A 14445-nucleotide genomic window follows, 5' to 3' on the forward strand; every position below is an offset into this window, starting at 1 on the left:
GTCAGCCCTGCTCCCAGAGTAGTCAGCTAACACAAATTGTTTTGTTGGTTTTTTTTTTCCCCTTTGGAGAGAAAGAAAAAGAGCAAAATAGAGATTATGAAGTTGGGTGTGTAAGGAGGTGGGAGATTTCTGTGTGGAATTGGTAAAGAAATAAATATGATTAAAATACATTTTACGGTATTCTCAAAGAGTTAGTAACATTTAAAAATATTAAAGCTGGTAGGCAAGCTTAGCAAATGTATTGATTATAAATCAGCAACATCCAAGTATACAAAATACAGATTTTTATGTTAACATTTTTAATGTTCATAAATATTATTAGGTAATACTATTATCGAGCATTCCTAAAATATATAATATTTATATAGAAGGCTCCTCTCAAACAACGTTGATTATAAAATAAAAAGCCCAGTGGCGGGTGTGTATTACCTTTTGGGCATTCTTTGGTCATTGAGGTCCATAGACGGTCCCAAACATTATTGTTGCTCTTAGTTTACTGTCCAAACTTGATTATCAGACATTATTGCTGAAGACACCATATATAAGCCATTGAACATAGAAGTAGCAACTGGGACTGAACTAGAAACCTCATCCCTATTGGCTAATTTTCAAAGGTTTGTAAGATTCTGTGCATGCTACCAGGTGAGAAAAGTCAACAGTCTTACTCAGATGTGAATTTTGCAAACTACAGTAGTATTTGCCTAGCAAATTTGGTCACTGGTGTAGTAGTGCCACCGATGTTATAGTAGTGACCATTCCCTTTCAAATTGGCTTTCATGCTGAGTGCACAAGATGGAACCCATGTCTGATATTGTTAACTGAGCCAAAACTCCAAGGCTGGCTAGGTCATAGGCCCTAAGGGAAAAATTATTACTCTGGTAAGTATATCACTAATGATATACTACAGTCTCAAATTCTTATACACATACAGATTATTTCCTAAGCCTCGTCAGAAAAGCTTTTTTGTTGTGGGTGATCTGGTATACTTATTACTTTTCTATTACTGTAATAAAATACCATGACCACAATTGACTGATAGAAGGAAGAGTTTATTTGGTTCTGATTACAAAGGAGAGTTCATAATAGCCAGGAAGGTATAGCAGCAAGTCCTTGTAAGAGGAAATTGGGAGCTCACATCCTCAATCAAAGTACAAAGCAGAGAGCAAGCTGGAAGTGGGGAGAGGCTTTAAGCTATCAAAGTGTGTAAGTGCCTGAGCCTGTGGAGGGCATCCTTCAAGTCACCACATTGCACTCTCTGGAACCATAGGTCCATGAATGATGTCATTGTACAAAAATGTATTTAGTCCGACATCAGCAGTTACAAGTCTTTCACAGTCTCAACATTGTTTCAAAGTCATAAGCCTCTTTGAAACTCAAGGCCATCTCTTAATTGTAACTCCTTATAAAATTAAAAGTGAATTATATACTTGTAATATATAATGACACCAAATAATTACATTACCATTTCAAAAGAAAGAAAAGAGAGTATAGTGAGGAAATGCCACATCAAAGCAAAACCGAAACCCAGTAGGGCAAACACCAAATTCTTCAACTTTATGTCTTGTGTTAAAGGGCTTCACCACCTCTCTAGTTTTGTTTCCCACAACATACCACCCACCCTGTCTCTCCCTCTCCCTCTCCCTCTCCCTCTCCCTCTTTCTTTCCCACTCTCCCACTTACTATTGGACTGGTTCTACTACCTGCATACAGCTGTCCTTTGCATATATTTAGTGGCTCTTACAGCTCCCAACATCTTGGAATCTTTAGCACCACATAAGCTTCACTTTATATCTTTATACAATGGCTTTTCAGGGCCCTTTTGACTCTCCTGCTTGGCCTTGGTGGCTCTCTGGAACCACAGAAGAATCCACAACCTCTTCACTCTTGTGTCCTTCAAGCCTCTAAAGCCAGTATCACATGACAGCATTGATAAGTTCCACCGTGAGTGTGTAGAATAGTCCATCCTGGTCTTCCTTGAACCATGTTAGTTAGTAGCAGCTTTTATTAGCAGTTCTTTCTAAAAGAAGAAAAGTAAGGCCATTTGTTTTGCTAGTTGGAAGTTAGCTGACTAGGTCTTCCTGTGAGGGCCCTCTTCCCTTTATTCCAGTGCTGAGCAACCTTCTCCTGCACTAATCTCTTTAACAACTATATAGCCTCTCTCCCAGCACATGCTTTGGCTGTAATATTCTTTCCTAGTGCTCTTTTCTTCTCCAAACTGTACATTTTGTATTTTCTCTGCTTGCTTTTTTTCATTGTAGATCTGCATGTGTGTTATCAGTAACAACCATGCCACAGAAGTTAACCTCCAGCAAATTCTTAAAACATGGACAGAATATAGGCTGATTCATCAAAATATCACACATATGTCCTGTAGCCCAGGACAAATTGCAAGTATTGGTCCCTTCTGAAAGCTCTTAAGCTGGACCTTCACAACCCACTCCTAGTACTATTACAGTCTTCCAGGATTCTACTAGAATGACCCATTAAGCTCTGCTTACAGCACTCATCCACTTTTGTGGTCCAAAGGCTTCCACATCCCCTTAAAAAAAGAAAACACTATCAGATTCTTCACAGCAACAGCCCACTCTTTGGTACCAATTTCTGTATTAGTTATTTTCTGTTGTGATAAAATGGTATGAACAATTTCAGTGTGACCAGTTTCAACTTGAGGAAAGAGGGCTTATTTTGACTTATTATTATAGAAGGATAAGATTTCATCATGGTGAGGCAGAGGCATGGCAACAAGCGGCAGGCACAACAGCAGGAGGAAGCAGAGAGATCATATCCTCAACTACAAGCTTGAAACAGAGTGGGCTAGAAGTAGATTGAGACTTTAAATTCTCAAAGTTCACTCCCAGTGATCCATTTTCTGCATTAAAGTCAATACTTCTCTAAACAGTTCCACCAAGTGTTTGAATAAGTGCCTGAGCCTGTTGGTAGGGAGGTGTGTCAGTGGTGGGGGCGGGGATTCATTTCTCATTCAAACCACCAAAGAGGTTAATATAGAGGACTACAGCCAGTCAGCATGTAGAAAATAAGGGACTGTGGAGTGCTCAGCTCTAAATGAGACATTTATATCATACCGCCCCCGACACCCTCACCCCTCCCTCCCATCCCCCACACCCAGTGCTTAGGAATCCTCATGGAAGAGGGGATAGAAAGATTCTAAGAGCTAAAGGTACTGGACAGCTGCAGTGAAACAGTATTTGCAGCCACACAGCAGCTAGGAAATACTTGCACAAGATCAAGTTAGCCAGAATCTCTACATAGATGGGGAGGAGCTTATGAAATCACACCCACAGCTAGGGAACTACTGGTAGTTGATGGCTGTTGGAAGAGTAAGATTTGCCTTAAGAATGTGCTGCCCCGCCCTACCCCAGACTGCTCATGCTCCAGTCGGTGGCCCTACACTCATGGACATACAGGTGTCACTGAGTGATGTTAGTGAGTTTTAAAACTATTCCTGAATATATCGTTTTTGTAGCATGTTGTTAAATCTTTATTATTAAATAGCATTCCATTGTATAGACAATCCATATTTATCAATTTGCCTTAAGATGAATTCTTCAAGATTTTTGTATTTTATTACAGTAATTCTAAGGATGTTAAAGGCTACCTTATTTCCCTAGTGACTAATGATATCCAGTTCATTTTCTTGTTCATCTGATAATTTGTGTCCATTTTCTAGTGAAATACATTTTCAAACTTTTTGACCATTTTTGACTTTTCTTTTCCTATGGAGTTGTAAGGATTCTTTTGGATAATAATTCCTCTTCCCCTATCCATATCCAAATCCTTTTTCAAGCTTGTGGACTTCACTTTCAAGCACAAGCATTTCTGACTTTAAATCCAATCAATCTACTTTTTCTTTATGGATCTAGTTTTAAACTTTCCATTTGTATATCTATTGCTAACTAGCTAAAAGATTACTACTCCATAAAATAATAAAAATATCCTTAACATTTTATGGTTTTCTTAATTCCAGTGTAACATTCTACAAAGAGTTTACCTAATACATTTTACCTTTTTGTTTAGAACTATTTTTTTATGTTTTAAAAGTGTATACTGAATAGTCATACAAGACTCATAATGTCTTTTGATCACATCCATACCCCTTTTCTTACAGTCCAACTCCTATCTCCCCCTCACTGCTATTCAGGAATAGAAGCTAGACACCAACAAAGACAAAAGGTATCAGTCTATTCACATGAAATAGCAAGAAGACTTATAGTAGTAAGCTTTACATTTAGAAAGCCATTAATTATATACAGACATATATTCTTTAACATTTTTGAAATTTTATGGGTAATAAATAGGTATTATGGCCTAATAGTCTAAATGAATGTCTTAATATAAAATTGGTCTTCTCTGTTACACTGTTTATTAAAAATGAATTATCATGGGTTAAAGAGTTACATGTGAAAACCAAATTCACACAGGCACATAAAATGATATTTGATATCCACAATTTTCATTTGTACAAAAAGAAAATCATAAAACAAGACATTTGATTATAGCATACAAGTACAAAACATTGGTATGAAGAATGCTTCTGGTTTATGAAATTGGTAATTATTACTTAGGATATATGAAATTCTTAAAGGTCAGAGGGAAAGACCAAATATAGAATATGTGAAAATATGCTGTACTTAGTAATAGGGAATCTCAAATCAAAATGACAATCGTATAATTATATGTTTGATAAATGTTTTACATCAGCTTTAGATGATCATTTAATAAAAACAGGACTTCAAACTTAAGTTGACTTAATATCATATTCCAGAACTACCCAATTCCTCTTATAAATTTTTATCTTGATGAAAACCCTTTCACTTGAGCACAGCAGGGCATTTATGAAATAAATGGAAACTGGTTTGGACCTCTAGCAGTTTTGTACCTTGTGCCAATTAAGGAATTTCAAGCCATACTCTTAGACTGAATCCTGTATTAGTTTCCTTTCGCTATTGTAACAAAGACCACAGGTTTGGTGGCTTAACACAGTGTATCTTACATCTTCTCATCTTCAGCAGTCTGAAATGGGTGTCATCGTGGTATACAATATGCTCATTTTCTGCATTTCCATCATTTAGAAGCATCCAACAGTGATGGCTTTGATTTCCTTTACATGGTTAGGAGCCACGAGTAGCTGTTAAGTCTTACAACACAATTTCATATTTAAAGGGATAAATGACAGTCCTAAATATTTGCAAGGAGAGTAACTATTAAAAAGCACATATTTGAAAAAAACTAAAAAAAAATTGTGTACATAAAATAACTCAGGTCAACTTCCTCCTCTGACCATGAAGAAGTAAAAGTGTATTATCTTCTGTAGACAGCTAGTGAACTAGAACATACATAATACACACATACGCACATGCAGTTTAAATTTATTTTAAACATTTGCTTATTTTGTGTTTGTGCGTGTGAGTGTGCCATGGTCCACACACATGAAGGACAGAGAAAACTAGAGGGATTTGGTTCTTTCCTTCTGCTATGTGGGCTCCAGGAATACAACATGGTATCTCAGGCTTAACAGCAAGTGCCTTTGACCTCTGAACCATCTCTGAGATCCTGGAGCAAATATTTACAGAAAATTTGCAACATGTGAAAACAAGTGTCAGGGAGTAGTTGGGCAGGGCATAGATTGAAAGTAATTATGTAAGAAAATGTCATAATGAAATGAATTACATTGCATGGTAACTTCAAAATTCCAATTTAAAAGAAAAAAAAAAATCAGGACTATGGGTCATGGACCCTGAGAGACAGAAAACTTGTTAGGAACTCTTGGATTACCCCAGCTTTGTACCAACAGATACTTCTCAGATTGTAACACAGATAGGATAGTGTCTTACAAAGAACCCAGTCATCTCACTGTCTTAAGAAGACTAAGACCAGCAGTCAAAGAAACAAAGTTAGCTCTTTGAAAAGATAAGTAAGATTGATAAACTCTGAGCCAAAGTAGCCCAGAATGGAGAGAGGACCCTGATCGATTAAATTGAGGTCATGTTTCAATAGATACACAGATACAGAGGTACTAAATAGGATATTTTTAAAAATTGGTTTCAATGGATTGGAAAATCTACAAGAAATGGATAAATTACTAGACATAGGGCTTGTAAAAATTAAACTATCAGGATAAATTCAATCTAAACAGACTTACAAAGAGCAATGATATTGAAGTACTAATAGTCTCCCAATAAAAACAAGCCCAGAACTGAATTCTGTTAAACCTTGGGGTGATTAACATTGTTAACTTAGAGAATCTGGAACTCCTAGGAAATAAGCTTCTGGTTATGCATGTGAGATTCATTGTATAGATTAGGTTAAATGAGGAGGGAAGACCCATTGTAACTGCCAGACTAAGTGAACCTGAGCTGTAGAGATGTCTTGTGACTAACTGCCTCAAGTTCCTTTGCCGTGACTTCCCTACCATGATGGACTGTTTGCACCCTAAACCTGTGAATAAAAACAAAGTCTTAAGTTACTCTTCTCATTGTGTTTTATCACTGCACATGAAAGGTAATGTAGACCTATGTCTTAATTACAAGTCTATTCCTGTGAAAAGACACTGTGACCAAGGCAACTCTTACTAAAGAAATCATTTTAATAGAGAGCTTGCTAACAGCTTTAGTACATGCTAATCATGTTGGCAAGCAGACAAACATGGTGCTAGAGCAGTGACTGAAAGCTTTACATCCTGATCCAGAGACAGCAGGGAGAGAGAAAGAGAGACATCAGGCCTGGTGTGAGCTTTTGAAACCTCAAAGTCCATGCCTAATGACATACCTCCTCCAGTAAGGCCACACTTTCTACTTCTTCCCAAACAGTTCCTTGGTAACTAAGCATTCAAATATATGAGCCTGTGCAGGCATTCTCATTCAAGCCACTACAACTTGTAAAGAACTAACACAAATGCTTTTCAATTATATCCTAAAACAGAAAAGGAAGAACACTGAACTCATTCTTAACACAGTTAAAGTGATGTGTGTGTGTGTATGATATGCCCACGGAGAAGAACTGAGGGCATTTCCTCTGAAATCATAAATAAGACAAGGGCGTCCACATTTGTGTGTGTGTGTGTGTGTGTGTGTGTGTGTGTGTGTGTGTGTGTGTGTGTGTGTGTACCAGTGAGGTTTAGTAGAGTTGTTTATAGAAGCTTGAGTGAAGGAAAGAAAGACTTCAGATTCTCCCCTCCACCCCCCAGGTAAGAGCAGGGTTTAATGCCACACATATCATGGCCTAGTGTCCATTGATGCTGAAGCTCCTCCGGAGCAATGTGACTTTCTCAGCATCGTCCACAGGGTTAAACTGTTTCTGAGGCAACAGAGTGTGATACCTTCTAGCCTGTGGCTTGGTGGAGGGGGCAGGCTACCTAATTCTCTTTCTTAAACTTGCCATTGATGTAAGGCACGCAATCCAGGATCAGCTGCCAATCCGTGGCCCACACCAGCCCCACTGCACCCACAGTGCCTCACATGCTAGCCATGTGAATGCCATAAGGAAACTTGCTATTCTGTAAGTTACAAAATAAGGTAAAATTTGGCGTGGGGAGATGATTTAGACACTACCTAAGAGAATGAGTTTGCGCTCCCGGCATGTATGTGAAATGAAAACACAGAAGCTCAAATCTGTAACCTTAGAGCTGGTGGGGATAGGCCAAAGTGGAGGTACCTGAGGCTCATTGGCTAGCACACATGCACACACCTATACAAACACCTACACACTGCCGCAGAAATATATACATATAACACACACACACACACACACACAAAATTTAAGAAAGTTTTGCAGGTATCACACTCCTTCTCTTTTAAGCTTTCACAACTTTATAAAAATTAAAATAATTATTATGTATAAATTAAATCAATAGTCATAAAAACTCATATAGAAGCAAAAATAGCCCCAAGTAAACAAAGCAATCTTGAATAAAGGGAGTGTGCTGAAGTTGTCAGAATTTCTGATTCAGTACATACTTAGGAGCCTTAGTAACAAACGATACAGAATTAGTGACACAAAAGTAGATATGTAGACAAAGTAGAGTAGACTTGGGGCACAGAAATAACGTCACACAGTTAAGCCACCCAATGCTGCATAAGGCACCAAAGACATTGGAGAAATGAATAGTCTTTTTACTAGATGATACTAGGGAAGTTGGGTATCTGTGTAATGTTATAAGGGAGGTCAGCTAAGGAAGTCTGACCTCCTTTGTCTAGGTTCTTGTTTATCACTTTAAAAAGTTATAGATGGACAGAAAACAAAGAAACAAAAGTTTTACATGGTTGAGCATGTAATTGAGAAAATACAGGAATATGTTCATTCCAGGGAACAGTGCAAGAACCTTGCCAGTGAGGACTATGTTTGGGTTAGTTGAGACATAGCTTTTTATAGGCTTACATGTTGATGGGGGGGTATGTAGAGCAATCATTGACCTTTTTAAGTGGTAAACCATATAAAAGATTACAATCATGCTTTGGGTACATGGAAATTACTGATTGGATACTGGGATATATACGGTGGAATACATTTTCTCCTACCAGTCAAATACTAGCAGTGAAATGTCATGTGCCAGTCATCTGATCAGAGTTTAGAGGACTGCACATTCTCAGGGGCTTTGCAGTTGGCACTGGTTTTCAAGATCCTGAAGAGCATCTGGGAAGTAGCGGCCCCTTTTCTTCTTGATTGGATAAGAGGGACAAGCAGTTTGTCTCATTGTATGTAACATATGGAAGGGATAATTAGAGTTGGCCATGGTCCCTAATGCCTGACTTCCTTGGTAGTAATCCTTTGTCATTTGTAGAAGAATGAAATTAGATCCACATCTCATCCTATACAAAAAACTCAAAATGGTTCAAAAAACCTTAAAATAAAAGTTAAATATTTGCAACTATTAGAGGCCAACATAAGGGAAGTGCTTGAAGCCACAGGGATAGGCAACAGTGTTTTGAACAGAGCTCTCATAGCTTTGGAACTAGAGTTGAGAAATGGGATGTCATGAATGTAAAAGCTCTGGCAATAAGGACACAACTACCAGAGTGAAGACACAGCCTGCACGAGAGGAGAAAACCTTTGGCAGCTGTTCTTGTGATGGGATTACTATCCAAAACATATAAAGAACACCAAATTTAGATATCCAGTAAGTAAACAGTTCAGCTAACAAATGACAGATACTTTTTGATAGAAGTAGAAATGACCTTCAAATACATAAAAACATGTTTTGACATCTCTTTCAGAAAAATGCAAATCAGTACTACATTATATCATCTCGTCCCAGTCAGAATTAACATTAATTTTAAAAATCATCAGTAGTATATACCCCGAATAGGAACCTTTACTCACTGTTAGAAGGAAAGTAGGCCTAGACACAATGGAAAGCAGTTTGGAGTTCCTTCAAACAAACAAACAAACAAAAAACACTAAAAGTAAAGTTACCATGTCCTTCAGCTATATTACTCCTGAATCGGCCAATCAGCATAAAATGTATATTCTACCTGCATACCTGTCTAACAGAATTTACAGAATTAATCTCTCTATATATATTACATTTGTGTGTGTTATATATATTCCAGTAGTTGTTCAGTCTACATGGTTGGATGTCTCAGCTGGTCTTCAGTGTATTCCAGGATCCCTAAGAAGTAGACTCTAGGGCTGGAGAAATGGCTCAGAGATTAAGATCACTGTCTGCTCTTCCAGAGAGAGGTCCGAAGTTCAATTTCCAGCAACCACATGGTGGCTCCCAACCATTTCTAATGAGACCTGATGCCCTCTTCTGGCCTGCAGGTGTACATGCAGGCAGAGCGCTTTTTACTTAATAATAAATAAATACATCTTTAAAATAAAAAAAGAAGTGGACTCTAATGCTAGTGAAAGAATGGACTTGCTAGCAAGGAAAGAGCAAGCAAAAACCAAAAGCTTCCTCCTTCTATGCCATTATATAGGCTTCTAGCAGAGGTCATGGCCCAAATTAGAGGTAGGTCTTCCCACCTCAAAAGATCTGGGTTAAAGCTGTGTCTTCCCACCTCAAAGATTCGGATTAGAAATGGACCTTTCAACTTCAAATTAAGCAAAAATCCCTCAAAGATGTGCCCCTCTATTTTGGGGTTGTAGTCAAGTTTACAACTAAGAATAACCATCACAATACTCATTGTATATTGGAGCACTCTTTCTAAGAACTAAGTTATGAAATCAGGTTAGGATCTCATCAAAGAACAAGAGAGGGAGGGAGAGAGAACGTATACACTCATATATACATAGAGTAGAGTATTATTCAGCCATAAAGAAGACCCAAGTCATGTTTATAGGAAAATAGATGAGACTATGATATTCAGCTAAATAAGCTACACTGCTGTAGTCACTGTTCTTTTGCTGTGAAAAGACTCCACGACTAAGGCAACTCTTATAAAAGCAGGCTTTTTACTTAGGCCCATACATACAGTTTTAGAGGCTTAGTCTATTATTATAGCAGGGGGCATGGTGACACACAGATACACATGGTGTTGGAGATGTAGCTGAGAGTTCTAACTCTGTAAAATCAAAATCAAAAAGCCAGTAACATACTTCCAACATACAGTGGCACAGAATACACATAACTATTCCAAAAAGGAAGAAAGGGAACATAGTGAGGAAATACTGTACCAAAGCAAAACTGAAAACCAGCAGGGGAAACTGCAAATTCTGCATCCTCATGTCTGATGTCAGAGTTTTTCAGAAGTCCCACTTGCAGCTTGGTTGACTGCAACTTCTCTGTCTTGGGCTGGTTCCACTCCTGTTAGCAGCTCTCAATGGCAGATACCCCACAATTCTAGCCTCTCCAGCATTTGCGGGTAATAATTACAACAGTCCAGGCTTCACCTTCACAAGTTCACCAATTGGCCTTTCTGGGCCTTCATACAAGTATACCACTGACACATGCCTTACCGCTGTGGCTTTCCTCAGCCACAGAAGGAGCTTCCATTACCCCTTCTTATAATTTTCTTAATAAAGCTAGAAGGGCTTGGCTGAAGAAGCTTGCCTTATTAGGGCCCCTGAGTTTAGTTCCATTTTACCAGCTTTCTGTTTTCAATGGTTTTCTTCACTGCTTAAGCTTTCCTTTAATTTCTTTTCACAAAACAGAAGCTAAGCTGGGTGGAGTCTTACTCTGAGGTCACCACTGCCTTTATCCCATTTAGTATAGGCTTTTCTTTACGCTTTGTATCTCCTTGAGCACTGGACTTTGCTCTATTATACTTCATGGTGCTGCTCTTCTCTTCAAAATGTACGTTTTGTATTTCTCTTTGCCCAGCTTTCTCTTTTTATTATAAAACTGCATAAGAATGGTAATAACTCCACAACAGAGTCAATACTAGGCTGCTCTGAAGTCTACTCTGCCATTGCTTTTATCTAAAACTTCAATTCAGCTTCAGACAGACTTTTTTTTTTTTAGGGCAAAGGCAAAAAGCAGTCACATTGTTTGCCAAAATATTACAAGAATTGTCTCTAGACCACTTATTCATATTCTTCTCCTTTTAAGTTTCTTGAGCTTGGTCCATATAATTCAAATCACCTTTAGCACCGTCTTCCATTCCCCTGGTAGTGTGGCCCATTAAGTTCCACCCAAATGCATTCAGCCACTTTTCTAGTTCCAAGTCCACCCTCTACCAACTAGCAGCATGATCAAACCTGTCACAATAATAGCCCACTATTGGTACCAACTTCTGTCTTAGTTACTGTTCTATTGTTGTAAAGAGATACTGTGATCATGACCGACTTATAGTTTTAGAGGCTTAGTCCACTATAATTATGGCATGCAATAGGCAGCACACAGGTACACATGTACTGGAGAAGTAGCCGAGAGTTCTACATCCAGATATGACAGTAGCAGGACGGAAGAGAAACTGAGACACGGCCTGCCATGGGCTTTTGAAACCTCAAAGTTTACCCCCTAGTGATACACTTCCTCCAATAAGGCCACATCTCTCAATCAGTTCAAAAAGTTTCTACTCCCTGATGGTTAAACATTCAAATATATGAACCTGTGAGCAGGGCTGGATGTGCATTCTTACTCAGACTACCACATAAACTAAAGCAAACACTGTTTTCTCTTACACTCAGAATCTAGATTTTTAAAAACAAGACAAAGTAAACTGGAGGCTATTAGAGAAGGGGAATGGGCACAGGCAGAGGAAATGCATAGGCAGGATTAGGTAGTTTGGAGTGAAAACACAATACTTCACGTATAGGTTTGTTATGAAGAAAACTTGCACAACTGCTGTGTCATAATAAAGGAAAACAGCTACGCATTACAAAAATACTTTGCTATTGGGGGTGGAGGATGAGAAGGAACATAGATGAAACTAATGTGAAAAAATTGAGGTATATGTTAGCCAATTTTTAAACAACATCTGCTTAATTGGAGGAGGAGTGTCATGCCATACATGTGGAGGTCAGCGGACAACTTGTAGGAGTCAGTTCTCTCCACCATGTTGGTTCTGGGGATCAGTCTTAGCTTTGAGCTCCCTTAGCCACTGAACCATTTTACTGTCCCTATAAACCTATTAATATCTGTACTTTCATTCAACTTTGTGACTGTATGTTCACATATATTTGAGTAAAGCCCCAATATTACTCAGTTGTTCTCTACCCTACTTTACTAAGTGTGGTTTCTTATTGAACCTAGGGATTTATCTTTTTTTTTTTAACTTCTGTTTTAGTTGTCTCCAGATATTTTGTATGCCATTGTAAGTAATTTTTTTCATATGCAAGATTGACTTATCTCTCCATCTTTTATTAAAAATAAAATACTAAACTGAAACCATACACACACACACACACACACACACACACACACACACACACACACACACACACGCATGCAGAGGACCTGGTACAGACACATTTCAGACCCGTGCTTGCTGCTTCAGTCTCTGTGAGTTCATTAAACCTTAACTCAGTTGATTTTGGAGAACCTTGTTCTCCTGGTATCTATCCTCCATCCCCTCCGGCACTTATATTCTTTCTGCCTCCTCTTCCACAGGGTTACTTGAGCTCTGGGGTATAGGATTTGATGGGGTCATCCTATTTAGAACTGTGTTCCAATATGTCTTTGCCCCCAACTTCTGTAAATGTCTGGGAGTCTCTGCATTTGCTCCCATTTGCTTCAGGAGGAAGGTTCTCTGATGCTGGCTGAATAAGGTTCTGGTCTATGAGTATAACAAAATATCATTAGGAGTCATTTTATTGTTTTTTTGTTTTTGTTTTTGTTTTTGATTTTAGACCAGTAGTGTTTGGCTTTACTATAAGTCTCTGGGCTGTCTAGTCTCTGGTTCCTGGTCACTCAAGCAGTGTCAGGTATGGTTTCCATCTTGTGGAGTGGGTCTTGAGTCAAATTGGATATTAATTGGTTATCCCCACAAGCTTTGTGCTACCATTACTTTAGCAAATTTTGTAGGCAGGACAGATTTTAGATCAAAGATTTTTCTGGCTGGGTTGGTATTTATGTTTCTCTTTTGGTAGCCTGCAGACTACCTTCCCATACCAAAGACACTAGAACATAGGGGTGAAGGTTCTGTGTAGGCAAAAGTTTGACCTCTCCATGTTCAGTGAGTTGTATGGGTGTTGTTTTCAATAATGAGGCCTTGCTGTCAGTTTGTGGAGAGTAACCTAGTCTCTTGGCCGCACCTGGATTGTTTGGGAATTTCCATGAGACCCCTTTGGCCAACAACTCAATTGTATGTAACCTAGTCCCAGTAATGGAAGCTTTGTTTGGTAACAAGAGATTGTGTACTCACTGGTTTTGTGTGTCAACTTGATACAAGCTAGACTCATCTAAGAGCAAGGATCCTCAGCTGAGGAAATGCCTCCGCGAGATCCAGCTGTAAGGCGTTTTCTCAATAGTGATCGGTGGAGGAGGGCCCAGGCCATGGGGGAGGGGGGGGCGGCATTCCTGGGCTGGTGGACCTGATTCTATATCAGAGGAAGGATAGCAGGCTACCAAGAAGAGACTTGATACCCTATGAGCATATAAAGGGGGAGGAAGTCCCCCTCAGTCACAGTCATAGGGGAGGGGAGTAAGGGGAAAATGGGAGGACACAAGGGATGGGATAACCACTGAGATATATTATGAATAAATTAATAAAATTAAATTAAAAAAAAGAAAGCAGTCTGAGCAAGCCTCATGAAGCAATCCAGTAAGCAGTACCCCTCCATGGTGTCTGCATCAGCTCTTGCCTACAGGATCCTGACCTGCTTGAGTTCCTGTCCTAACTTACTCTGATGAGAGCCGATGATCTGGAAGTGTAAGCTTAATAAACCATTTCCTCCCCAATTTGTTTTTGGTCATGGTGTTTTGTCCCAGCAATAGAAACTCTAAGGCAGATATCCAGCTGGGACTCTGTCTTCCTCATTATTTGGAGACTTCATTAGGATTGCCTTCATATATTTTAAGAGGTTTCCATTACACTGACAGGTTCT

General features: G+C 38.8%; 2 protein-coding genes across 15 annotated transcripts in view; one reads left to right on the plus strand and one right to left on the minus strand.

Moving 5' to 3' along the window:
- Nucleotides 1-14445, plus strand: part of LCORL (ligand dependent nuclear receptor corepressor like) — a 159071-nt gene that overhangs the window by 26654 nt on the left and 117972 nt on the right. The window contains exon 2 of one of the 14 annotated variants that reach the window (XM_084798047.1): nt 14196-14270. The exons of the other annotated variants lie outside the window; for them this stretch is intronic. Coding sequence (XP_084654173.1) covers nt 14258-14270 — 13 coding nt within the window. The 5' untranslated portion in view covers nt 14196-14257. The remainder of the gene's footprint in view (nt 1-14195; nt 14271-14445) is intronic. 14 annotated transcript variants of the gene reach the window in all.
- Nucleotides 7017-10951, minus strand: LOC311606442 (cytochrome b-c1 complex subunit 10-like; the record flags this gene model as incomplete). Its single annotated transcript, XM_084797745.1, has 2 exons — nt 7017-7473; nt 10915-10951. 2 exons carry the CDS (start codon nt 10949-10951, stop codon nt 7373-7375), a joined length of 138 nt encoding a protein of 45 aa, XP_084653871.1. The 3' UTR covers nt 7017-7372.

The sequence above is a fragment of the Acomys minous genome (genome assembly GCF_964271855.1).
Source record: "Acomys minous genome assembly, chromosome: 10".
Taxonomy (NCBI): domain Eukaryota; kingdom Metazoa; phylum Chordata; class Mammalia; order Rodentia; family Muridae; genus Acomys; species Acomys minous.